General features: G+C 56.6%; 4 protein-coding genes across 7 annotated transcripts in view; 3 read left to right on the top strand and 1 right to left on the bottom strand.

Annotated features, from left to right (window-relative positions):
• Nucleotides 1-743: 743 nt before the first annotated feature.
• DUOX2 (dual oxidase 2) lies at nt 744-22,424 on the bottom strand. Of its 4 annotated transcripts, none has more exons than XM_057543974.1 (36): nt 22,368-22,417; nt 20,035-20,159; nt 19,621-19,679; nt 19,251-19,327; nt 18,874-18,963; nt 18,464-18,628; nt 17,676-17,863; nt 17,340-17,541; nt 17,075-17,241; nt 16,620-16,680; nt 16,375-16,471; nt 15,839-15,929; nt 15,462-15,564; nt 14,812-14,975; nt 14,106-14,281; nt 13,786-13,904; nt 13,286-13,423; nt 12,957-13,070; nt 12,553-12,755; nt 12,071-12,256; nt 11,049-11,274; nt 10,876-10,969; nt 9,091-9,278; nt 8,501-8,570; nt 7,997-8,080; nt 7,292-7,470; nt 6,904-7,134; nt 6,646-6,745; nt 5,891-5,940; nt 5,476-5,603; nt 5,070-5,223; nt 3,586-3,818; nt 3,206-3,364; nt 2,700-2,855; nt 2,419-2,547; nt 744-2,138 (listed from the first exon to the last, which is right to left on the bottom strand). In XM_057543974.1, the coding sequence occupies exons 4-36, from the start codon at nt 19,318-19,320 to the stop codon at nt 2,016-2,018; spliced, it is 4,638 nt and encodes a 1,545-aa protein (XP_057399957.1). In that variant the 5' UTR covers nt 19,321-19,327; nt 19,621-19,679; nt 20,035-20,159; nt 22,368-22,417; the 3' UTR covers nt 744-2,015. The 4 variants fall into 4 exon arrangements, with proteins under 4 accessions (XP_057399957.1, XP_057399956.1, XP_057399958.1 ...); XM_057543973.1 differs by lacking the exon at nt 22,368-22,417 and adding an exon at nt 20,234-20,282 and having other exon boundaries at nt 20,035-20,156; XM_057543975.1 differs by lacking the exons at nt 744-2,138; nt 2,419-2,547 and having other exon boundaries at nt 2,712-2,869; nt 20,035-22,424.
• Nucleotides 20,440-22,660, top strand: LOC103015248 (dual oxidase maturation factor 2). Its single transcript, XM_007169687.2, has 4 exons — nt 20,440-20,586; nt 21,693-21,750; nt 22,048-22,182; nt 22,443-22,660. Exons 1-4 carry the CDS (start codon nt 20,440-20,442, stop codon nt 22,658-22,660), a joined length of 558 nt encoding a protein of 185 aa, XP_007169749.2.
• Nucleotides 22,661-22,716: 56 nt separating this feature from the next.
• Nucleotides 22,717-23,470, top strand: LOC130707678 (dual oxidase maturation factor 2-like). Its single transcript, XM_057543988.1, has 2 exons — nt 22,717-22,814; nt 23,014-23,470. The coding sequence occupies exons 1-2, from the start codon at nt 22,804-22,806 to the stop codon at nt 23,330-23,332; spliced, it is 330 nt and encodes a 109-aa protein (XP_057399971.1). The 5' UTR covers nt 22,717-22,803; the 3' UTR covers nt 23,333-23,470.
• Nucleotides 23,118-23,894, top strand: part of DUOX1 (dual oxidase 1) — a 40,561-nt gene continuing 39,784 nt past the window's right edge. The window contains 1 exon segment of the mRNA XM_057542683.1: nt 23,118-23,228. The gene's annotated coding sequence lies outside the window, so the exon portion shown is untranslated.

Raw genomic sequence — 23,894 nt, 5'->3', positions numbered from 1 at the left:
GAATATTATGGACAATCATGACAGCCATGTGAACAGTATCATCTGGTCTAGCAAGGGTAGATGAATTAGGATGAGACAGATGAATATTTTGAGTGGTCTTTAGAAAGGAATAAGGAAGGAATTGATGGGCCAGATTTGGGAATATAGCTAAGGCTGAGACTTAAGGGGCTGGAGTTTGGGATTAGTGACTGGTTGTAGACCCAGTGAGGGGCAGGAGGGCTAGAGGCCTGTAGGCCTGATGCTGTTAGGAAATAGGTAGATTAATAATCAAAATACATTGCAATTGTATAATATATTCTCATAAATTTTCTCATCTGTATAATTTTCTGGGCCAGTATCACTATCTGTCTTCCTAATATCCACACAGACATTTTAATACATGAGAAAACAGGCTCAGAGAAGTTGAGGGATTTTCCTCTGTAGCTACATATAGGCAAAGTTGGCACTCGTATCCAGGTCTCTTAGCTCCTGATCTGGTGCCCTTCCAGTTCTGTCAGAGAGATTCCTTCAGTACAGAGGGTAGGGAGCTAAAGGCATCTGACCTGTCAGAAGAGGTAGAGTATGACCAATGAGGACAGAAGCCTGGGGCAGGAATGTGGAGATGGCCTGAAACTCTCCCTACCACAGGTCCTATTGGCTGGAGGACGCTATTACCCGGCAATTTTACTCCTAGATACATACCCGAGAGGAATGAGTGCATTATGTTCACCAAAAGATAAGCCATAAGAAAGTTCATAGCAGCTTTATTCATAATTATCAAAAACTAGAAACAATCTAAATGTCTATTAACAGAAGATTCAATAAACAAACTGTGGTACATCTCCATAATGGAATATGACACATCAATAAAAAGGAACAAACTACTGATACATACAACAACATGGATGAATCACAGAGACATTGTGCTGAGTAAAACAAGCCAGTTTCAAAAGAGTACATTCAGTATGACCAAATGAATCTGGAGTGATAACAAAAAATCACATCTGTGGTTGCTTCTAAGGCCTGGGGAGACTGACTGGAAGGGGTACAAGGGAAGTTTCTGGGGTGATGGAAATGTTCTATATCTTGATTTGGGTAGTAATAACACATGTAGTACATGGTAACTTTAAGATCTGTACACTTTATGCAAATTATACCTTTTGTTTTTTTTTAATTAAAGCTTAGCTTTTGAGGAAAGAGCCAGTTGAAGAAGGAAAAGGAAGGGTCTTAAAGAATATGGAGGTGATGTCCCAGATTGGCTCCTGTGGAAGGTGACCAACTGTCCTGATTTGCCTGGGACTGAGGGGTATCCTAGGACAAGAGGCTTTCAGTGCCAAGACTGGGAGAGTCCTGGGCAAACTGGGACAGTTGGTCATCCAAGTCCTGTGGAGGAGGGGAGCTGAGTGGGAACTCTGGATGATTGGCAGAGAGGCTGGACTCCCTTGGTACCAGAGCTGAGGGGCTGCTCCAGCAGGCTAAGGGCCAGCCAAGAGGTGAGGGCAGTGGGCGTTGCTGGTTGCTCCTCAGGATTCCTGATACTCTAGGAGCAGGAATGGGTTGGGGGGTAGAGCTGGAGGGAAAAGGCCTCGGAGACTGAATTGAGGCAGGCAGGCCATCCAGGTTTAGCATCGCAACTTCTAAGCTGGGCTCTAAGGAGATTCTCACTCTGAACCCTCTCTTCACACCAGGTATCCCCACCCTGTCCTCCCTCAAATGCCTAGGCCTAGAAAATACCAAGCAATACATTGATTTTCTGGAAGGAAAACAGACATGGGGACCTATCAGAGGAAAATGCGGTTGTATCTCTTCACCTCCATAGTTGTCACAGGGCAGGGACTGTCCCCTCCCTACCTTGTCTGCCACAGCCTGTTGTGGCTTAAGCTAGAAGGGCCTCCTCTATCTTCTCAGAGCCTGGGACAGATGGGGTAATGAGGGAGAGGCTCTTCCAGCTCTCCAGCTGAGGCCAGAGGTGAATTCTGACAGAAACTGCAGGCAGGGCTGGTCCATGGAGGGATCCGGAACCAGGGAGGGAGGGCTCAGAAGTTCTCATAGTGGTGCACAAAGTGGGCCTGGTCCTTCCTGTTGATGAGCTGACAGGCCTTCTCTACATTCTTGGTCATTCCTGGAGGGCCGCAGCTAAACACCCCGATCTTCCTCACCTGTCAAGTGTGGGGGGGGGGCGGCAGTGGTTGCAGAGAAGGAGAGGCCTGTGGGCTTCCTCCCCAGGAGGGAGCTGCTTCTCAAGCCTGGCTGGAATGACCAGGGCATTGACCCCAGGCCCTGAGGAGGAGGCTTGAGTTGGGGAGGCAGGGAGTGGGGTTTAAAGCCCTTCTCCAATGCTTGACCCCATCCTGAGGTCCTCTGCTCAGTACCCAGCTGAAGGCTGCTTGAGGGCCAGGAAGTCCTGGCAGGGGAAGGATGGGTCGGGGTGGGACTGACCTTTGGGTGGACCTCCTGCAGAGAGTTGAAGAAGGGCTCGAAGGGGGGTCGGCCAAAGTGGGTGATGGAGCGCAAGCCCGTGAACAGACTCCGGTTCAGCACCTTCTGGAAGTGCCGCTCACAGATGTACTGGGGGAGGGAGTAGAGGAGGAAGGTCACAGCCAGGCAGGGCCAGGGTCAGCTCCTAGTCCAGATGGTGGTCCACCCACCTGCCTTGGCCATCCTTACCCTGTCAACCCACATACCCACTGAGCTGCCCTGCCTGGCCGGCCCTGACGTACCAGCATGGTGGTCCTGAGGTCAAACTTCTCAGCCAGCTGGGTGATGTAGATGTGCACGGACACCAGGTCCTGGTGGTCATTCTCCTCCACCTCCCGGATGATGTCAGCCAGCCATTCAAACTGCCGCTGGGTCCGTGTCACCCAGATGAAGTAGATCTGGGGACACATAACTAGGGCTCTGACTCAGCTCAGCTCAAGGTTCCTCCACCCAGATGCTTATACTGAGATGGTGGGAAGCCCTGGACCACCCACAGGCACCAAACCTCTGGCAGGACCCACAGGCCTGATCCAAGGCTTCTAGCCACAGATCCCAGCAGAGGCTCTTCTGGCTATACCTCCTACCCTCCCTCAAATGTTTGCCATCTGGGCAACTGGGTATGAATGGCCCCAGCAGAACCAGTTGCCTAGGAGCCAGGGACTTTTTATCATGCTACTCTGCTGGGATGTGGGGACACAATCAGGCTGTCTGTCCCCATTTCTTTGAAGAATGGGAGAGGGACACTCACCTTTTTACAGAGCATTTGGCTGCCTAAGGATGACTTGAAGACCAAGTCTTTGAGGATGGAGGCAAAGGGGGTGACCCCAATGCCCCCTCCCACCAGCACGGACACCTCAAACTTATGCCACTCCTGGTGGCCCTCTCCAAATGGTCCATCGAGGTACAGCTGCCAACAGAAGAGGAAGGTGAGATGAGCCTGGCCCTTCCCCAGCTCTGAGGTTAGAAATGGGGGGGCGGGGAGGACAGGGAGAACTAGTTTCTTTGAGGCACCCCAGCCCTCTCCCAGTCTGGCTTTGGGGTGGCTGGAGCATCTTATCCCAAGGTCGGGGAGGGTGGGGACCTTCTGTCAATGCCAGAACCCCAAAAGTGGTTCCCAGTGATGGGCACCTTTGGATGTTTGGCACAGCTGTCACCCGTCGGGGGTGAGTAGATCTCCCTGAGGCGGGTGGTCCAGGGTCCTACTGCCCGGATGTGCAGGCTAAGCGTGTCCTCGTGGGGCGCAGAAGTCAGGGTGAAGGGGTGGTACTCGTTGGTCCCCAGAGCCAGGCAGGCGATCCGCACCCACTGTCCTGACTTGTACTCAAAGCCTTGGGGCCGCTGGAACTCGAGGTGGGTCACTCCTGGGGGTCATGGGCAGGGAGGGGCGGGGATCAGAGGGCTTCCTCCTGGTACCTGAGGACTGGCAGGTACCCTGTCCTCTCCACACACCTGAGGCACAGGGAGTGGTCACATGATCTGAGCGAGTATGGCTTCTGGGGCTGGGAGTTGGAGTGCCCCCTTCTCTGTTTCCTGGGTAACTCAAGAGCTGGGCTTCTCTGCTCTCCTGTTCCAGCCCCTCCCCTCCTCTTTGCTGATTCTTCCCACCAAGGGCCCAGGCCTGATACCACTGTCCTGGATACCAGCTTACTAGGTCAGGGGACCTCAGGCTCCCCAGGTACCATCTCAGTGTTTGCCAAACCTCCACCGTATAAGGGTTACCTTTATGGTGGGCCATATCAGCACACCTCCTGCACTATCATTTATCTAACATTTTTCTTTACATTGACTTACTTTTTCAATTCAATTTACCTTGAGAAGAACATTTAGGTCACTAAGGTGAGTAGAAAACCAGTATCATGTGCTCTATCTAGCTCCAGAGGCCAAGCTCTTAACCAATACCCGACATTGCCTTGCCTAAGTATCATGTGGTCTAAACAGAAGGTACCATGTTTTATCGAATTTTAGCTGGATAGTGTTTGTTGCCTGACCACAGCTGAGCCTCAGGCTTGTTCTCTCTTTGTGGAAAAAGGAGTTTCGCAAGTACTGGAGGATGCAGAAGGCATGCTAATACCATGCTGAGACTTTGCTCTTAAATAATCTTGATTGAAATAAAGTTGAAGGGAGGTTAATTTTCTTACTATGTGAGTCCTGAAGGTTAGCCGGCCCCTTGTCACTTAAGTCATCTTCCACCACCCTTTACATTGATGTGAATCCCCACCCTGGCCAACACTGACTCTCAACAACAGACTCTTGCAGTCTGGGCCATTTATCTGTCTCTGAAGAGAGGTTATTCTGAGTGAAGGAATGGGAGAGGGATATATGGTTCCCCGCCCTGCACCCAGGCCACACGTGCGCGGGTCTTTCTTGTCCTTAAACCCCTCTGAATGCACTTTCAGCCTCCTCTTCTCATAGTCACTTCTCACTGTCCGCAAGTCCTCCTGGGAACTAAGCACAGGTCTTTTGGGGGCTTCAGTTCCATCAGGAAAGCTGCAGGGGTCCCTGAGAGGCTAACAGAGGCAGCAATGGGATGAGGAGGCCTGGGGAGCTGTCTCCCCACGTCCCATGAGTTGACCTCCAATGCTCCCCACCCAGGGTCAGGCCAGGCCTGGTACCTGAAGGCAGCAGTTCTGCTTTCACCACGCCTATCTCCACCTTCTTCCGGCTCAGGCTCACCAGCTTATCCCCCACATAGATAAGTGCTGGCACCAGGAAGTAGATGTGGAAACGGGGCAGTTGGATCAGAGCGAAGCTGCCGTGAATGATGAGCTGGAGACATGGCCAGTTAGTATAGCTCAGGCCCAGCTGGCCCCCTTCCTGTACCCACCCTACCCAAATACTTCCTGCCGGGGCCCTGGGCCTGGGCAGGGTAGATGGGGCTGGCATAGGCTCCATAGACTGCGGTCTCAGATCTCGGGGTCTCAGTCTGAGATCTTGCGTCCAATTCACCCTGCTCCCTCCCCACATCATGAGTGCTCATCTCTGCCCTGTGGCCTGGCCCTGCCCAGAGGAGTCCCTCACCAGCACGTAGAGCAGGATGTAGAGGTGGTGGGTCAACCAGAAGCCCCGGAAGCTGCGGCGCCGGAAGTGGTGGGAGGCGAAGATGTACATGATGGCGAGAACCAGGAGCAGGAGCACCCCTGTCATACCTGGGGGCAGCGGGGACAGGGTCAGAGAGTCCCTGGTCTCGGGACCTCAGCCTGGGCTGAGAATACCAGAGGGTATTTCCCCATTCTGCTCTTCTTCCCTGACTTCTCTCATTCCTCCCTGGCTCCCAGAACAGCTTGCTCAAAGAAGCTGGAGCTGAGGCTTGTGCTGGAGGCTGCAAAGGGAACCTATGACCACTATAGACAAGTGTGTATTCATGGGAAGATGAGGACAAAAGCAAAAGTCCTCAGACAGAAACCCCAGACTCCACATACAGTCTACTCTTTACCTGGGACCGTCTGGAAGAACCACCAGTAGAACTTCTGGGGAAGCTTGGACCTGTAGGACAAAGACACCCAGAGCCTCAGGCTGGGGAAGGAGGGGCTCCTCCACTGTTGCAATGTGACTCTGTTCCTGACGGCCCTGAATGCGGAGGTTACTGGGCCTCAACCCAGATGGCCAAGGATCCTTCCAAACAACATGGCACCCAGCCTCCTACAGTTCCACCCTCTGATCCCAAAGCAGTTCTTCCTCCTGTGTTATCTTGAATTCTCCTACTGCAGCTGACCTTTGCTTCCTTGAGTGCTTGTTTCATATTCTGTAAGCTCCATGAGGGCAGGGAGCTTACCTCCATGCTCTATCCCTATGCTCAAACAATGCCCAGCACAGAGTAAATGCTCAATAAATATTTGTTGAACGACTGCATGTATCTTGGCATCCCAACTCTTTGGCTCCTGGATGGACACACAGGACGTGTTCCACAAATATTTGCCCAGTGAATGGACAGTAGGCTGAGATAGCAAGCTATGTGTCAGGTACACGTGAGAAAGAGCCTCCGACTTCATCTCCCAAACTCCTTTCCTGGCCAATTACGGCCTGCTTCCTTCCTGAGGGCAAGGAAGTCATCTCTCAGCTTCTCCAAGGACGCTAGCTTCTCGCCCTCACTTAGTGAGAGAGTGGAGGGTCTAGGGCCATCTACCTCTTTTCTGTTGTACCCCGAGGCCTGCCCCAGGATTCCCAAGGGGGACCCTCCCCAAAACTGACCCATCATTCACAAAGACGCTGGGGAAGATGCAGGCCAGCAGGCTGAGGGGGCTGACTGAGAAGATGTAGACATTCACCGCGTGGCCAGCACTGTGCAAAACTGAAAGACACATCCTGTTAGAGACGCCTCCAGGGCCAACTCTACCTCCAGCCCCGAGGAGAGCAGGAAGTATAAGTAGCTCCAGTCTCCCCACTGCTTCCCCCACAGCTCGACCCAGGGCGCTGCAGCAGTGGCGAGCGTGCCCGGGAGCCACATACTGGCCAGGACGACAGCAGCCATGGCGATCCAGCGATGGAAGTCCACGGCGGCGTCGAAGGGCACGTAGCGGTTGAGGAAGGTCTCTCGCAGGAAGGTGATGAGGTTGCGGCACATGGTGAGCAGGATGTAGGAGAACATGAAGGAGACGCTGGCCGCCGTGCCCCGCGACAGGATGATGCCCACGAGGGTGGTCTCTGCAATGCCCGAGGGTGGCGAGGCAAAGGCATAGTCTGGGGGCACAGTGGGGGTGGATCAGCACAGCACAGAGGCCTGGACCCCAGTCAGAACAGCTGGGCTCCCCCATCCAGACGCCTGAGGATCAAGAATAACAAGCAGAAGGCTCTCACATCTCCCCTCCCACTGCCCACAACCTGGAACTCTCCGTACAGTAAGCACGCTCCACAAACAGGCCGGCACAGATGGCTGAGAAGATTGCCACGGCCACGATGTGCCGCCGGTAGTTCTCCACGAAGCGCTTGTACTGCTGCAGCTTCTGGGCCAGGAAGCCCCGCTGCATCTTCTCCTGCAGCGCCTCTGTGTATAGCCGGGGAGGGGGTACCACTGCCCTGTAGCAATGGGAGGCAGGTGGCCTGAGGTCAGGGCACCCTGTCCTCCCCTAAATGCCACCCTGTGAAGGAGACCTGGTGATCTGGTAGCAGTCAGAACGGGCCACAACAGATGAAAGAAAAAGCTTTTGGAGGGTAGAATCCCACTCTGCCAAGCCTTTACCTCTCAGCTTTATTTGCCCTATCCACCCACTCTTCCATCTCCCCACTACTCCATCTCCACTTCCTCCTATCTGTTCTGTCCTTCCTTCTTCCTGCTCCCTGCACAGGCCTCACTGCTGTGCCCAAAGCAGGCAGGAGCCAGGAGACCCCTCACTGCCTGGAGCTGCATCTGAGTGCCAGGCCCCTTGCCTGAAGATCAGGGTGCAGAGGTTGAAGAGTCATTAACTCAATAGCCTGCCAATCCCGTCAGGGACACATGGAATGAGTCTCAGGATGGTTCCTTGTGTGTGGAGGTGTGGGCAGACCAGAGACCCTGAGACTTCTCCCCATGTCTCCTTGGGTCAAGGGTCTGGGAAACACTTACTTTTTGCCAAACCTCTTCTTCAGCCCAGGGCCTCCCAACTCTGGGGCTTCTGAGACAGGGAGCCCCACTCCCTGAGGGCAAAAACTGAGAAGAGAAAAATGGGTCTCATTCTCCCCTTGTCTTTGCAGCCAGGAGAAGAACTGCCAAGTCAGAGTTGGGGCTGGTGTGGGAGGGGATAGATCCTGGGACTCATTTCTGTCCACAGAACCTGCCCATAAAACCGGTCGGAAAGAAGCCAGGCAGAAGGCAAGACAGAAGGAATGAATATGATCTGGTCATATGCTCTGTAGAATGATCCTGTCCTGGAGGGGCAGGGAGAGAGCCAGGCTCCTGAGCGGTAAGGGGTATGTGTGTGAGGCAGCTGGAACTCAGGCTAGAACCGTGCGCTGAGAGCTACTTTCAGAGCAAATGTCTGGCCCAGGGGCTGATTCCACCAGCCCTACTCCTTCATTTCTCTGCAGGGGACCCAGCCGGGGCACCTCCCAGTGCCCCGTTCCCACTCACCGTTCCCCAGAAGTCCGAGTGATGAATGACACTCGACAGCTGACGTTTGGTTTAAGAATGTCTCCAATACCTGGGGAGAACAAGAAGCTGGACGGGCTTCCCCACGAGGGAGGAGACTGTCCTAGGAAGGCTGCCGTGGCACTTGCCAGTGACTTGGTCATGTCCCCATCTCTCTCTCCAGCCTTGCTCCCCTCACTGCCCACACCGAGCACCCACTGTACACAGGGCGGCGGCCACTGCTAGACAATGTGGCAACTGAGTGCAATTAGAAAAGGGGCCCCCCTCCAGGCGGATGCAACCCTGCAGGTCCTTTGTGTAGAGAAAATAGGGCCTCTTCCTCTGGCCGGACACACCCCAGACCAATGCACATGGTTGGTGTGTAGCATGTGGGCTGGACTTCAGCCTGCCCTGAGCCCTCAGTGGGTATCTTTGTGCATAAATTGCACAAGTGTATGTGATACCCTTGATTACATGTGCCGGCTCTCTACTAGGCACCAAGGACTAAAAGAGAAATAAGACCTGAGTGCTATGCACCAGGAACTCTCATTTTGAAGACACGCCCATTCCTGACGCCTTCCAAACTCACACACCTCCACCTCCACCCTTGACGCAGAGCTGGGTGCGGCGGAGCTCGTTGTCGTGGTCCCGCAGCATGAAGTGGAAGTCCTCCCACGTCAGCTCCTGCTTGTCCTGGAAGCCCGACTCCCGGAACATGGACTCCACCACCTCGGCCAGCTGGGCCTTGGACAGGCAGTTGTTGGAGATCTCGATGAAGGACCTGGGCAGGGGGAAGGAGGAGAGACAAAAGCAGCCTGTCACCCGGCAAGGTCAGGTTCAGGCAGGTGCTGGGTGGGGCAGGCCCCAGACTATCTAATGTGGTTACCAGTGACCCAGGAAATGGCACTGAGAAGGTGTTCATCCAGCCTGCCGCTGACGCTAAGCTGGGTGGGGTGGCCAAGGGCTCAAAAGGCAGAACAAAATTGAAAGTGACCTTGACCAGTTAAAGAAAGCAGCCCCCAAACAGGGGGGCATCTACAGCTGGGATGAATGTCCACTTAGTGTAGGGACTTGTCCACGTGTGCCATGGTGCTCTCACGTGGCCCGCTCTCGTGTTGATACCTCCCACACCACCGCCGGGCACCCCGTTCGTGGTCCAGCAGGGGGGTTGGGAGGGGAGATGTAGCTGCACTGGCTGCTGCTTCCTTGTGCCAACAGCCTGGGGCATAGGCAGGAGTACCTCCGCACCCAATGTGACAGCACCCACAGTGGCAGCTACAGTGGCCATAACTCTTTTCTTAGACTGTGCTTTGGGACAAAAGCAAATAAACATGCAAGTTTGTGTGAGTCCAGCAGAAAAAGACCTTTGCGTGCATGGCACAGCAAGTACTGCCATCACATTAAAAAAAACACATCATCCCACTTGCTCAGGGTGAGACTGAGCAAGAGCCAAACTGAGTACAGGCCGAGGATGTGGACCTCAGCCCCTGGGGGCAGAGACCGTCTCCTAGAGGGTCCTGCAGCAGAACGCCCAGCGAGGGACAACTGCAATGCACTTCGCCCTAGCCCTTTCAGAAGCCCACGTCCAGTTGTGGTATCTGGACTGTAAAGAATGTGGCAGTTAAGGTGAAAGCTGAAAGCAATGAGGAGGCTTACAGGGGTAGAAGAGTTAAAAGGGTCTGGGCTGTTCTATGCATTCTGTTCATTCATTTGCTTATTTGTTTCATCTGATTCAGTTAACTATGTATTGAATGCCTGCTATGTGCCAATCACAGTGCGGAGGAGGGGATTCAGCAGGGAACAAAGAGAGATATGAACCCTGTCCTTATAGAGCTGCAGGCAGCTGTGTTACTGGAGCACGGTCTTCAGGAATAAGTCTATGAGCTCAAAACAGGTCTTTATCGGCACACCACAACAAGAAATGGTTTAAGAAGCAGGAAGAGAGAAGGGTTGGAATACAGAAGAACTTTCCATGTTTCTCCTCCTGCCTGTCATGGTGATTAATACTGGCAGTGACCCAGGGCATCCATCCTCCATGATTCATTATCTCACTGTGTAAAGCACAGCATTTGAAGAGTTAGCAAAGACCCAAAGGCATTCAGAAGGGGTGAGTGGGCTTTGTTACTGGTCATCTTGATGTTGGTTGTCTTTTGTAACTAGGGAGAATTTTCTGGTCGTGTTGGCACTGCAAATACAGACCCTCCTGGAGGCAGGGGCCTGTCCAGACAAACTTCTGAAGCTGGATGCTCTGAGTGTCTAGGATATAGTACCTATATGCAGATGGCTTCATAACCTCCTCGCCTACCCTCCTCTGACCTGACCTGTTTTCCTGTTTAAAATATCAGCAAGTCTCAGGACTGGAGAGGCCCACCCCATACCGCATCATGGTAAAGAACTCGTCCTTGGAGAGGAAGCCATTCCCATCAAGGTCATACATGGTGAACATCAAGCGGGACTTGTCCTCTGGGGAGCCTGGGAGGAGATAGGGGGATGCCCGTCACCTCTCTGCTGAAAGACACCTGACTCCTGGGATGGTCCACCATCCCCCTACCTTTCATGAAGACCACCAGGACGTCCAGGAACTCCCGGAAGGACAGGTAGCCATTGCCGTCCTTGTCGGCCAGAGAAAACATGGACTCCACAAACATGTCCTGGGGCTTGAGGCCCAGGGACTCAGCAAACTCGGCCCGGCTCAGCTCACATGTCAGGGCCTCCCACACCTTCTGTGACGAGTCCAGGGGCAGGGTCCCTGCGTCTGCCTGGTGGATGTCCAGCACCTGCACTCGGGCAGCAGCAGAGGGAGGGAGAGAAGGAGGTGAGGCCTGGGCTGGAAGCAGTTCAGTGACCTCTCACATCTCCCCAAAGTCCAGATCAGAAAGGGTGAGCCCTGGTGGCTGCTCATGGTCATTAGATAAATTTCTGACTTGGGCTTCTGCTCTCTGCAGAGGGGGTGACTGTAGCAGGGGATGGGGAGGGAACGGGGAGGGGCACAGTTTGGGAATGCAAAGTGAGAGAGCCTACACTGGGGACAGAAGCTGCAGCAGACATTAAGTGGACAGGGAGGAAGGGGCTAAAGATATGTTCTCTTGTCAGTTCAGACAGGGCTGCCATGTGCCTGATTTTAAAAGTCATATACATGTAGCTACCATTTGTTAAATGCCTATAATGAAGCAAGCACTTGGGCTAAACCCTGTACATAGAACAGTGTTTATCAAACTTTAGAGTGAATCAGAAGCCTCTGGTGGGCTTGTGGGCCCCAAGCCCAGAGTTCCTCATTTCCTAGGTCTTGGGGAAGGGCCTGAGGACTTGAATTTCTAACAAATTCCCAGATGAGCCTGCTGCTGCTGGTCCAGGGGCCACACTTTGAGAACCACTGATGTAGACCATCTCCCTGAATCCTCACAACAACCTAAAGGGATGGATCCTATTTTAATCACTGTTTCATAGATGAGGAAACTGAAATCTCCAGCCCGCAGAGCAGAAGCTTAGATCACCCCACATAGGGTCCTGTCCAGCCCAGGGTCCCTTCAACCCCTGGGCCCGGTCCTGCCTCCAAAAGGCACAGTCAGGCACCTGGGCAAAGAGGTGTCTGAAGAAGACCTCCAGGATGCGGCCCCGCTGCTGCTTGGTCACAGCCTTCCTGAACAGCTCAGGCTCACTCATCTCAGCCACATCAAGGCCCAGAGCCCAGCTCACACAGAAGCCCTGCAGATGCTGCACGAAGGTGCCTCGCTCTTCCTCCGAGTTAAACAGCATCACCTGGGGGGAGGAAGCCTCAAGCTTCTGGTTCAGCCTCCCCTCAGAGGGTCTGGGGTTGGGGGACGGAGAAAAAAAGCCCTCCCCCATTCCATCCCGGCTGGGACCACGTGAGAGACCCAAAGCGGGTCAGAGGGAGAGTCCGGTGGGTCTGGGGACCTCTGAAAGGAGTGCCTCCTCCCAGCATCAGCCTTCACAACTGAGCTCTGTAGCGGAGGACGGGGTGGCCGGAGAGGACTCGCCGTGAGAGGGGAGATGTGTGAGGGCAGCCCAAGCCGGGGAGGCAGGATGGGCCATACCAGGTCATACTCCTTGGGGATCTTGAGCAGCAGGGTGCGGCGTCCGCGGTTGCTGGACAGGATGAGGTGGACCTGCTGCGGGGGCCGCAGCTGGACGGTGCGGAGCACAGAGAGACGCCTGTCCAGGACCTGCAGACGCCTGTCTGGGAGCAGCTGGATGGTGATGGGATAGCCCCTCTCCCTGGGTCCCGGCCACTCCATCGCTAGGGAAGGGACAGTGGGGCAGAGTGGTTCAACAGAGGTCCTCAGTCCTCTGCCCTCAGGCTAGTTCCACTCTGCCAGTCTGAGCAGGCACCCCCAAAGCCTGGCTCCCTCCCCACATCTGTAACATGGTTCTTTCTCCCAGCACCGCCCCCCCCCCCGTCTGTCCCCTTCCCCCTTCCCGCCCCTTGGCCCCATCTCACCTGACACTCCATCTTCGGCTGCTTCCTTCTTCACACTCTCTCTGCCTTTCTTTTGTAGCTTCTTGCGCTCTTGGCCCCGGAAATAGGCCACCACCCCAGAGATAAGCAGGCTCACTGAAGGGGGTCAGAAGGAGCCACTGGGGGGGGGGCCTCGCCTACAGCTTCACTGAGGCTTTGGCTGCTGCCCCTCCCTTCCCAAGGCCCCCTGAGCCTGGCTTCAAATGTACCTAGGAGCTAGCCTTACAGGCCAGCAGGTAATGAGGGGCAGGGACAGCCTGTGAGGAGGAGGGGAGCCAGAAGAGAAATGGGCGAAGGGGTAAAGGGCTCACCTAGTGGGAGACAGCACAGAGCCACGATGGTGATGCCAAAACCAGGACCACTGCCCTCGAAGAAATCAGTCACAGTCAGGGGCACACAGGGGGGCAAGTCTTCACTTGTGAGCTGCCGGGGCTGAGGGCAGGGTGCACCTGAGGGAAAGGCACAGAAGAGCTCAGGGCCTGAGGATCCCACTCTTTGGCTAGGCAGCCTTCCCTTCTGTCCTATAAAGGACCAGGTACCCACTCCCTCCCAAACCCTCCTCCCTGGAACTCGTTCCCCTCAAAAATTCCTCTTCCACATCCCATCTCTCAGCATCTATCCCAACTTGACCACAAGGTTCAGCCTGCAAACCAGTCTAGTCTCTACTGGGGGAGGTGGCCTAATGCAGGCCTCCCAGACCAACACAGAAGGAGCTGCCTGGTGCCTAGCTCCCTGGACAGCACCAAGTGATCCCCACACAACCTCTGTCCCTTCTCTGCCACCACTGCTTGTGTTCTCCCAGGCCACCCACCTTGTTGCCAAATAAAGACATTGGGCTGCAGGGCACCATGGTTCACTCTGGTGACAGCCACCAGCACGTCCCGAAGAGTGGTGTTTCTGATTTCTGCAATTTCCTCCGTGGAGAATAGCCTAAGTTAGAGAAAGCCAGGAATTGTTGGGATGGGAAGGGGACACAGGTCTCCAGCAAACTCAGGCCCAGGGACCCAGATGAGAAAAGAGACCGAGAGGGGTTGGGGAGGGGTGCTGGGACAGCCGGGTGCTGTTTACAGGCAGAGGGTCTGGGGCCCAGGCCGAGGTAGAGTCTGAGGTGGGAACCCAGGCAGGCCTCACCCATTCCTGCTGTTCTCAAACCAGTAGCGGTCGCCATCCCGCAGTCGCACAAACTGATCGAGGACGATGGCGCTGAAGAGGGGTCCAGGGTCCCCATGGCTCTCCAGGAGCCCCCCGGGGAGTAGCTCCAGCTGGGACAGGTCCTGGTTGTACAGGGCGGCTGTGGCCTCCAGCACCTGGGGCCACACAGGAAGTGAGGAGCGTGTGAGCGTGTGGTTTTGTGTTGGGAGGGCAGCCACTATTGCCCCATCCCTCAAACACAGGACCCCGTCAGCTGCCTGGCTTGCTGCTCAGGCCTGAGGAAGTCTCCTCTATCTAGGCAGCCCTCCTCAGGTGGTGACAAGTCTGGTGGGAGGACCAGTGTGTCACTACCCAGACTGCCTATCCCCAGTGATCAGCAGCTGCAGGGTCACCCAACTCATGGGGGGAGACCCTGCAGGAATAGGACAATGGCACCCAACCCAGGGGCCACTCTGCAGTAATGGTACAATGCAGTGGTGAGGATACTCTGGAATCAGGTGGCTGAATTTAAATGCTGCCTCCAAGACTGACTTACCAATTATGTCGTCAGTAAAACGGCGATAATTATGGTATCTACTCTGTAACGTTCTTGACATAGATTAAATGTGTTACATGTGTAAAGGACTTCGAACAGTATCACCACAAGAAAGCTTTAGCTGCCATTATTATCATCACTATTCCTGACCTGAGGGTCCACGTTGGGGTTGAGGTCACTCCAGTTCTCTGGGGTCATCAGCCCCAAGGCCTGTCGGGCTTGGCTATAGCTGGGCAGCCCCATATCTCGGCCACGTTGGATGCTGCTGGCCACATAGTCAGTGCGGGAGAACTTGCCAGGGCCAGGCCAGTAATCTGAGGAGGAGAGAGGACCAGGCTCTAGGCTCAGTCCCTCTAACCCTTCTTCGCCCAGCAGCCTTGAATTGGGCTGTTGGCATTACCCACACTCAGCACTCCTTGACACGTGACCTGCCTTGGTGCAGGGTCACTGTCATCATGTGTGACCAGGGGCAATTTTTCTGGCAAAACTCTTCCCCTAAGACTCAGGACTGTTCTAGTCACCAAGCAGTAAATTCCCCGTCCTACCTCCTTAACCTCAGCATAGGGCTGGACAAAAACCTTTAGCGACCTAAGCACCAGAGATTGTGCTGCCACCCTTCCCCCACATACTCAGATGTCGGTAATTTAGAATAAAGCTTGTTTTCTTCTAATGGCTGTTTGCTGCGTGTTTATCTATGTTCCTGCATTGTAGGTACCCTAGGTCTGCCTGATGATTAACCCAGAAGGGTCCCCAGGCTCCCGGACCTCTGGGCCCTCATCCCCTCTGCCTCCAGTGCTTACCCCTCAGATCTTCAACCACTATCCTGTCCTCCAGCTCCGAAATCTGGGAGGCCATTCCCAGCAGCAGCTGATTCACTGCCTCGGCACTGTTCAGATTGGGGTTCTGGAAAAAAACAACACACTCAAGGTAGGTTTTCAGGCCCCTCCCTAAAGCCAGGTCCTTCTCAGGACCATTGCAGCACCTCAGGATAAAGGGCCCTTGGCCAGTCCTAGACTCTCTTGAGCTGTTGTCCCCAGATAATTTTCTGATCACTCTACCCTTCAACTCCCGCCACCCTGGAGCTGCAACACCTAAGAACTGGAATTGTTGCTTTTCCCAGCCTGTGTGATGAGACTGACCTTGATCCACCTTCCCTTGCCCCTGAACCCAGGCTGACCTCCCGAATCCAGTAGCTGTTGCAGACTCTGAGAGCAGGGGAGCTGCCAAAACCCTCATTCAGGACCATCTGGAAATGACAGCTGGTGTTTCTGAAATGGGGAATCAGCAAGGATGCAGTAAGAGAATTCAGAGAAGTTGAGGTGGGGTTGAGTGGGGTGAGGGATTTAGAGGGGGTCTGGCCAGTACTAAGGGGTGTCCTCTGAACTTCCCTGAACATGGCAGGGATTTGGCAACGAGTGCGGATTGAAGGTAGAGGTTGCTCTTTGTCCACACAGGTAGGAAGGGAAGGAGGGAAGAGAGTGACCCAGCTGCTGGACAAATCCTGCTCTCAACAACTGAAGTTCAGCCATTAGGAGGAAATGGGGAGATTTTCCTGCTAAGACTGAACTTCCTACCGCAGGGTGCTGTTTTAGGGCACCAAATTCTGCTTCTTTTCCCCCATGAAACTGTAGGGGTGTAAAAAAGGCCCCAGGCCCCCAGGACCACTAATTCTTCACCTCTGCCAGTGCGCTGCTCAGCCAGACCCTCCCTCACCTCATGTAGACGCCAGGAGGCACCATGGTGGAGAAGAACTGCTCAGAGGCTGCCAGGAACTCCGGAGAGATGCTGGGGTCCAGGAAAGGGCGGTACTCTGTCCACAGGGGTAAGAAGAGAAATAGGCTCTTTACCCTCACACACTCTCGTCACATGTACCCACCTGTCTTCTTTGTCCTATGGATCCTGACCCCCTCCCCCTCCCCAAACCCCCCTCAACCCAGGTGTTCCCTCAACTCCCTCACCTGTGTAATTCGGCGGTGCTTGCTGCAGGAAGCTGGGCAGCCACTCATACATCGCGATGTTCTGAGGGTCAAGAGAGGGGGAAATGGGAGGCCAGCGCTGGAGCAGCCAGGCCACGAGGGCTCTGAGCTCAAGGAAGGCTTAGGTGGGAGACGAGGAGCAGGCAGCGGCAGTCACGGGAGAGACACTCAAACAGGAGAGGGGTGGAGGTTCCCGTTGCCCACGAGGAACGAGGGCAGGGGGGAGGGGCAGCTAAATAACAATCACGAGAAAACCTCTGGTATAAGTAGCGCTTTGCCTCCTTATCACTCTCAGGGGCTTTCCCTAGACGGTAGCTGTCTGGGGAGGGGTGCTGCTGGGTGGGCCTGTCCAAGGATGGAGGGCTGTGCGGGGCAGCGGAGTCTCCCGGGGACCGGGACGTGGGGTGGGGGGTGGGGGGGAGGGCCGCGCGACCGACCTGGTAGGTGGCGATGACCCTCTTGCGCGCGTGCTGGAACAGCTCCTCGTCCCCCCAGAGCGGGTACTGGCGGGCCAGCCTCTGCGCCCACAGGTTGTGGTAGCGGAACCAGAGCAGGCCCAGCGCCTGCAGGAAGGGCTCGCGGTTCCCTCGCTCCGCCCCGAAGGCTGCCCGCGCCGTGGGGACGCAGGGGAGGAGTTGAGCGCGGGTGGGCCCCAGGGGGGCGCACCTCGCCGGCCCCCCGCCCGCGCCCCCGCCGCCTCACCGTACAGCCCCCGGGGCCCGCGCCGTCCCGTGGCGGGGTCGGGCGCCGTCCACATACGCAGCGGGTCCTGCGCGTTCCGGGGGAAGGCGGGGTCGGGCCCCGACTCCAGCTGCCCCCCGGAGAAGCTCCGCAGCTCGTCGCTCCAGGAGTGCGAGGAGCCATAGATGGCGCTGCCGTCCAGCCAGCCCGTCACCTCGTTGGTCTGCGGGGACACCGGGAGGCTGAGCCGGGGGTCGGGTGGCCGAGGCGGCTCAGAGCGGGCGAGGGCCGGGCGGCCGTTGCGGGTGTGCTGAGGGTGGCCCCCACCCCACTCCCCCAGCCGCCTGCCCCGCCCACCAGGTCCCGGGGGTTGCTGGGGCTCTGTCCGGTCTCGGGGTCCCAGCGGCTCCTCTGGAAGGGCAGCACCACGTCCCTGCTCTGGTCGCGATCGAACACGGGGTCTCCGGGCGGGATGTGGATGTTGAGGAACTCGGCCGGGCAGCCAGGCTTTTCCACGCTCACCAGGTCCGAGAGCACGTGGTAGCCTGCGGGCGTCGGGGGCAAACTGGTGGGAATCGCTACTCCCCACCGCCAAGGCTGACGCCAATTTCTCAAGAGCCTAAAGGCAGATGTTCCAAGGCAAGTTCCGCGCCACCAGCTCTAAAACTTTTTTCTAATTCGCGAAGTGGGGTTATAGTACCCTCCTCGCCCACCCCATAAAGTTGTTGGGAGAATCAAAATAATATGATTAATGTAAGGGCTCCCCCAAGCCAGTCCCCATCTCCTAACAGATCCTGCCTCTCCCTCCCTCTTCGGGGGAAAGAAGATATAATCACAACAGGAGGAGAGGGGCGGCAGGGGAATCAGCTTCTAAGACCTATAATGAGGGTTAGTGGCACTCCTGGGTTTGTAGTCAGTGATAAGAGAAAGATTAGGAGAGCAAATACCCCCGAATCAACACCCCCAAATCCCTCCAAGATGAAGAAAGGCTTGAAGTGAGGCTTGGTGGGGGAAGGAAGTGGTTCGGGGTCTTGCATCGGTCTCCTGTGGACTTGCAGAGAGGCCTCAGGGCCCCTCTCCCCAGGCGCTGAGCTGAGCGCCAGGTCAACCCTCACCGAAGACGCGTTCTCCCACTTTGCTCTCACCGAAGAAGACCCCCAGCACTGTGCGATTGCGGCCGGATGGCCGCCCGGCTGTGCCCCGCATGGTGGCGTTGCTGAGTCGGCGCGGGTTGGGCAGCAGCGGCTCCCCCAGAGCCTGATACACGCCGTCCGCATAATTAGCTGGTACAAGGCGCCGCAGTCGGGAGCCTGTGGGAAGCAGGGAGCCGGGCTCTGTACTCCGTCTCCAACAAGCCCACGAACCTCGCTCTACACCTCCCTCCAACTCCCCACTTCCACTGACGAGACCCCTTCTTCTGTCCCCAGGGGTGTACAGGAGTTCGCGGCGCAGGCAGCCGGGCGGCTGGCGGCGCGCTCTCTCGGCTTCTCCGCGCCGGGTCCCCCGCGCCCCTGCCCTCCACTAGCCGTTCCCCACCCCAGACCACAGGACGCACCGGCAGCGCCACGCTCGTGGTGCCTCAGGTTGTTGAACCAGCCGTCATAGCGCTGCACTTCCCAGGTCAGCGACAGTGAGTCCTGGCCGCCTGTGGGTCAGAGGGTGGTCCACTCAGTGCTAGCCTCCCTGCGACCCCTCTGGGACCCGACGGCCTCGGCCCGTGCTTCTCCAGCCCGCCCAGCGCCCCCAACCCGACCCAAGTGGCGATACTCACGCGGCGTCTAGGCTGTGCCAGGAAGTTTTCCATCTGGCTGAGCAGCTCAGCCATCTCACCCGATCTTCCAGCCTCAGGAAGCCGCTTGCCTGCACGTCTCCCTTCCCCAACTCCCAAGGGAAACTGGGAGACATCCCGAACTAGGGGCGCCTAGTACTTACCCGCTGGGTCCAGGAGTGCAGTCAGCAGAGCTCCCAGGAGCACCAGTGCCTCTGGCCTTGCGCGGAGCATGCTGACCCTGCGGCCAAGGGGGTGGGAGGTGGTACGTGAGGGACACAGAGCAGGCGTCCCCCACCCGACAGTTGGCACAGGAGGAGGAGGCGCCAGCTGTGCCCACTTCTGGAGCGAAGCTTTTAGAAACATCGCCAAGGACCCGCACCTGCGGGGCACTTTTTTAAAGGCACAAGCAGCCCTCAAGGCAGTGACACTGGTCCCCACCCTCCACCCCGTGGAAGAACTAACCCCGATCACACACAGGAACCCAGGAGGCACAAATCCTCTGGGGCTTGTCAGTCCCTGGCAGGACTTTACCTCCAGCCTTCCAGGTCCCGAACAAAGCCTTGAATCCTACCCCTCAGGAACTGCTTCTCCTAGAGGAGGCAGGGAAAGGAATGTGGCTAGTGAGCTGGGAATCTGGAACCTGCAGTCCCTCATACCCCTCAGTGAATGCCTGTGCATGGACACGAGGGATGGGAAGATCAGGTCCCAAGTCCCACTCAAACCGGCTTAGGGCCCCCATCGGGATCAGAAGTCGTCTTTTTCTTGGTATCTTTGCTTCTCTGCTCTGCTCTCTGCCTCTCCCCCGCCACTCCTCCCCAGCTCCGCAGATATTCAGCCTCCCCGGCCTCATTCTCACCCTCCTCTCTGCGTCCTCTGCGGCCAGCTGTGCAGGTGTCCACTCAGGCCAGACCAGCGCCAGATGTGAGCATCTGGACTGGGACTCACCCTCTTGCTATGCAGGCGGGGCTCCTCTCATTTGCATAGCGACCTCCGCCTCTCGTTTGCATGATCTCTTCCCTCTGGGACCTGGCTGCAAAGCCCCGACACGGCTCGTCACGCTGCCCAGGCTGCTATAAAAAGGATTTCAGGTCCTGTGCGACTTCCAAACGCAGAGTGAACACGCGGAGCCCGCTCTCCCACCTACCTAACTCCGTCCCGGCCAACCCAGAGAGCCTGAGGGCAGCTAGCTGCTGCGCTTCCTCAGGGGCGAGCCGAGGCGCTCAGACTTGACTTGTCCATTGGGTCCAGTCCTCGCACGCAGGGAACGGGGTAAAGGGAAGTGGGATCCGGGCTCGGACGCCAGTGACCGCTCTCCCCGCTGGAACAGACCCAGCTCGGCCGGGTTGCAGCATGACTCTGTGGAACGGTGTGCTGCCCTTCTACCCTCAGCCCCGGCATGCCGCCGGCGTCAGCGTCCCGCTACTCATTGTCATTCTGGTGTTCTTGGCCTTGGCTGCCAGCTTCCTACTCATCTTACCCGGGATTCGTGGCCACTCGGTAAGGGGGTACTAGAAGCTTGGGTCTGGGGGTGGAGGGCGTCATGGACAGCATGTCTCTGGAGGACAGGACAGTTAAGACGGCGGCAATATCTTCCATGAATAGTCAAACTGAAGCACTGAACCAGACAGGTGGAGCATAGCCAGAAGTCTGGCCCAGCAAGCACCCCTTCCCAAGGTTAGGGAGAGGTCCCATACAAGACATCCAGAGGCTGACCCCAGCTGGAACATTCAGGAGGCTGCTGCAGAGAGTGGGAGCCCAGTCCAGTAATCCTGGGGCCAGTTCTAGTCTTCACGTGCTGCAGGGGTCTCCTGCCTCTCCTCAGGCTGCACCTCCACTCCCATCCCACTCCCATCCCGACCTCAGGTGACGACCTTCTGGCCAAGAGGACAGAAACCAGCAACTCATACTGCTGTGTTTCACCTGTGCACTGGGTTGAGTCATGTGTGTGGGAGCCCCCATCCTAACGACAGAGATTTCTCCACAGAAATTTCTTCGAAGTTGTAGCAGACTGGGCACTTTTTCTTAGATTCCCTCCTCTCCCAGAACCTAAGTTGTCTGTTTTTCAAGTCTAGGAGGACCTAGCCTCCCTGAGTCTTGTGTTGGTTTTCTGGGAAACTGGCACACCTAGTAATATCTGAGAGGTTGTGTTCGCACCTCCTCTACTTGGTGACCAGACCTTGAGGCCTCCCTCTCCTGAGGGAGGTGACCGCTGCCTGCCTAGCACTTCTGGACTCACTGAGCCTCATCATGGCAGTGACCCAAGCAGGAGGTGGGACCAGGACTAGGAGTCAGATAGCTGGAGAGGAAAGGGGATGAAGGTGGTGGGAGAGCACCAGGTAGAGACAGCCCAGTTGCAGGGTGGACTGGGAAATGGGGCTGGGAGGCAGAAGCATGCAGCCAGAAAACATTAGAAATGCCAGTGGCTCAGAGGGACTTGCATGACTTGACTTCAGCCTTTAAAGGTCAGGAATGTAACTGGGGGAAAGTGGGCAAGAGAGAGAAGTTGCAGAAGCACTAAAGGCCCGGCTGGCATGGGTTCAAGGGAGAGCTTGGGGACTCTGGTTGGGCAGTACCCAGTCCTGACCAGGTTCCTGTTCCTGCAGCGCTGGTTCTGGTTGGTGAGAGTTCTCCTCAGCCTGTTCATAGGAGCAGAAATTGTGGGTGAGTGTGTGATGCAGCGGAGGGGGAGGGGACCTGGGGTGAGGAAGGAGGTGGCCAGAGGGCACCTGGGAAAATGGAGAACTGGGAATGGGTTCCCGCTCCCTCTTCCCATTCTCTTTCTAGTAGGCTCTTTCTAGTGCCCACTCTTCCACCCTTACCGTGTATATCCCTTTGGACTCCTAGACCCCCCCCCCATCTCTGTGCAGTGTCCCAACTCCCATCACCACGCTCCCAATCCCATCTGCCCAATCTTCTCCCTAACCTTTCCCCTCCCCCACGGTTTGCCTCTCCCCACAGCGGTACACTTCAGCGCAGAATGGTCAGTGGGCAGAGTTAGCACCAATACATCCTACAAGGCCTTCAGTGCGGCACGCGTCCGAGCCCACGTCGGTCTGCACGTGGGCCTGGAGGGCGTTAATGTTACACTCACAGGTGAGGAGCTGCGGCGAAGTGAACTCCTGAGGTTGGCAGGCACCATGGTTGGGGGTGTGTGGCAGGCAGGGGCAGCTGGACGACCTGTGAGGACAGCTCCCACAAGCTCATATGAATAGCTTTTGGCTCTCATTGATTTGTGTTTCCCCAACCGCTGCCAAACCGATTTCTCTCAAGATTCTCACCTTCCTATCCGAATCCGCTTAGTTGCCCGGTCCTCGCTGTACGCAGCCGGGTGACGCCGCCGCCGCCCTCCGCAGGGAACCCGGTGCAGCAGTTGAACGAGACCATCGACTACAACGAGCAGTTCATTTGGCGGTTTGGCGAAAACTATGCTGGGGCGTACACGGAGGCACTGCAGAAGGGGCTGCCGGATCCAGTTCTCTATCTGGCGGAGAAGTTCACTCCGAGCAGCCCCTGCGGGGTTTACCGCCAATACCGCATAGCGGGACACTACGCCTCGGCCACGCTGTGGTGAGCGCGGAAGAAGACACTTTGCGTACTTGCGCGCGCGCGTGCGTGTGTGTGGTGGGGGTCGTGGTGGGGGCATGTGAGCCGGAGGACGTGAGCTACAGTTACAGCCCGACGCGCTTGGGGTGAGAGTTGCCGCCTCGCGGGCAGATGGTCACGAGGTCCGTACAGACCGCTGGAATCCGAAGAGACCCAGCAATGGCTGGGCGCCGGCTACTCCCCTCCAGTGTTTCCCTGCGCCTCCGCCATCCCAGCCCCGGGCTTTTGTTCTGGGGCCGGGATGTAGGGGAGGCGAGCCCTTGGGAACCCGGGCGGGCTGGGAAAATCCGGCTCACAGCTCCGCTGGTCCCCTCCCCGCAGGGTGGCGTTCTGCTTCTGGCTCCTCTCCAACGTGCTGCTCTCCATGCCGGTCCCGCAGTACGGAGGCCTGGCTCTGCTGATCACCGGCGCCTTCGCACTCTTCTCCGTCTTCGCCTTCGCCTCCATCTCCAGCGTGTCTCTCTGCCAGCTCCGCCTTGGCTCGTCCGAGCTCACCACTCACTACGGTGCCGCCTTTTGGATCACGCTGGCCACGGGTGAGGACCGAGGGAACCGGCCCCCGGGTGTCTGGGGAGGGAGACGAGATTTATACCAGCGTGCGCTTTCCGGTCTGCATAATGAGTTCACATATATTATCTAATTTGCCCCTCTCAATAGTTCGTACAGGCAGGCACTGTTGTGCCTATTTTACAGAGGAGGGGAAGGGAGTTCGGAAGGGTTCGGTATCTTGCCCCAGTGGCGTGCGAACCCGTGTATTATGTATGCCATATTAGAGGTCTTTCCGTGGTGCGTGTGTCTGGGGAGGAAAAGCAAATACCTCCAGTAGATGGAGACGGGCGGCCGGGTTCTGGAGCCCTGACTGCCCCCTTTACCCGCGACTGCGCTAACGCAGGCATCCTGTGCCTCCTCCTCGGAGTGGCGGTGCTGAGTCTCCACTACGCTCGGCCCAGCGCTCTTCGCACCTTCTTGGATGGAAGCGTCAAGGGCCTCGAAAGTCAGGCGAAAGGGAGCTCTCCTCTCATCCTCAACAACCCACTGCATAAGCAGTTCTGGGCCTCAGACTTAACCATCAGTACTAACCTGTGAAAGGGACTCAACCTCGGACTCCTACTCTGCCTTGGTCCCCCGCAGGCCGGGGAGCAGTGCCCACCGGGCCTGGGGAGCTCCGGGAGGGCACTGCGCTGGGGGCGCGGGGGGAAAGG

The sequence above is a fragment of the Balaenoptera acutorostrata genome, chromosome 3, assembly GCF_949987535.1.
Source record: "Balaenoptera acutorostrata chromosome 3, mBalAcu1.1, whole genome shotgun sequence".
Lineage (NCBI taxonomy): Eukaryota > Metazoa > Chordata > Mammalia > Artiodactyla > Balaenopteridae > Balaenoptera > Balaenoptera acutorostrata.
Note: the sequence above shows the minus strand (reverse complement) of the source record. Positions and strands in the feature narration are given on the sequence as shown.

Excerpts from the sequence above, each read along its gene's own strand:
- DUOX2 (XM_057543974.1), bottom strand. The coding sequence starts at position 19,320 with ATGCTCCGCGCAAGGCCAGAGGCACTGGTGCTCCTGGGAGCTCTGCTG. Across the intron at positions 11,275-12,070 it reads TCAGACACCTCTTTGCCCAG|GTGCTGGACATCCACCAGGC; the intron begins GTGCCTGACTGT and ends GCCCGAGTGCAG. Across the intron at positions 3,819-5,069 it reads AGCAGAACTGCTGCCTTCAG|GAGTGACCCACCTCGAGTTC; the intron begins GTACCAGGCCTG and ends CATGACCCCCAG.
- LOC103015248 (XM_007169687.2), top strand. The coding sequence starts at position 20,440 with ATGACTCTGTGGAACGGTGTGCTGCCCTTCTACCCTCAGCCCCGGCAT. Across the intron at positions 21,751-22,047 it reads CATAGGAGCAGAAATTGTGG|CGGTACACTTCAGCGCAGAA; the intron begins GTGAGTGTGTGA and ends CTCTCCCCACAG. Across the intron at positions 22,183-22,442 it reads CGTTAATGTTACACTCACAG|GGAACCCGGTGCAGCAGTTG; the intron begins GTGAGGAGCTGC and ends CGCCCTCCGCAG.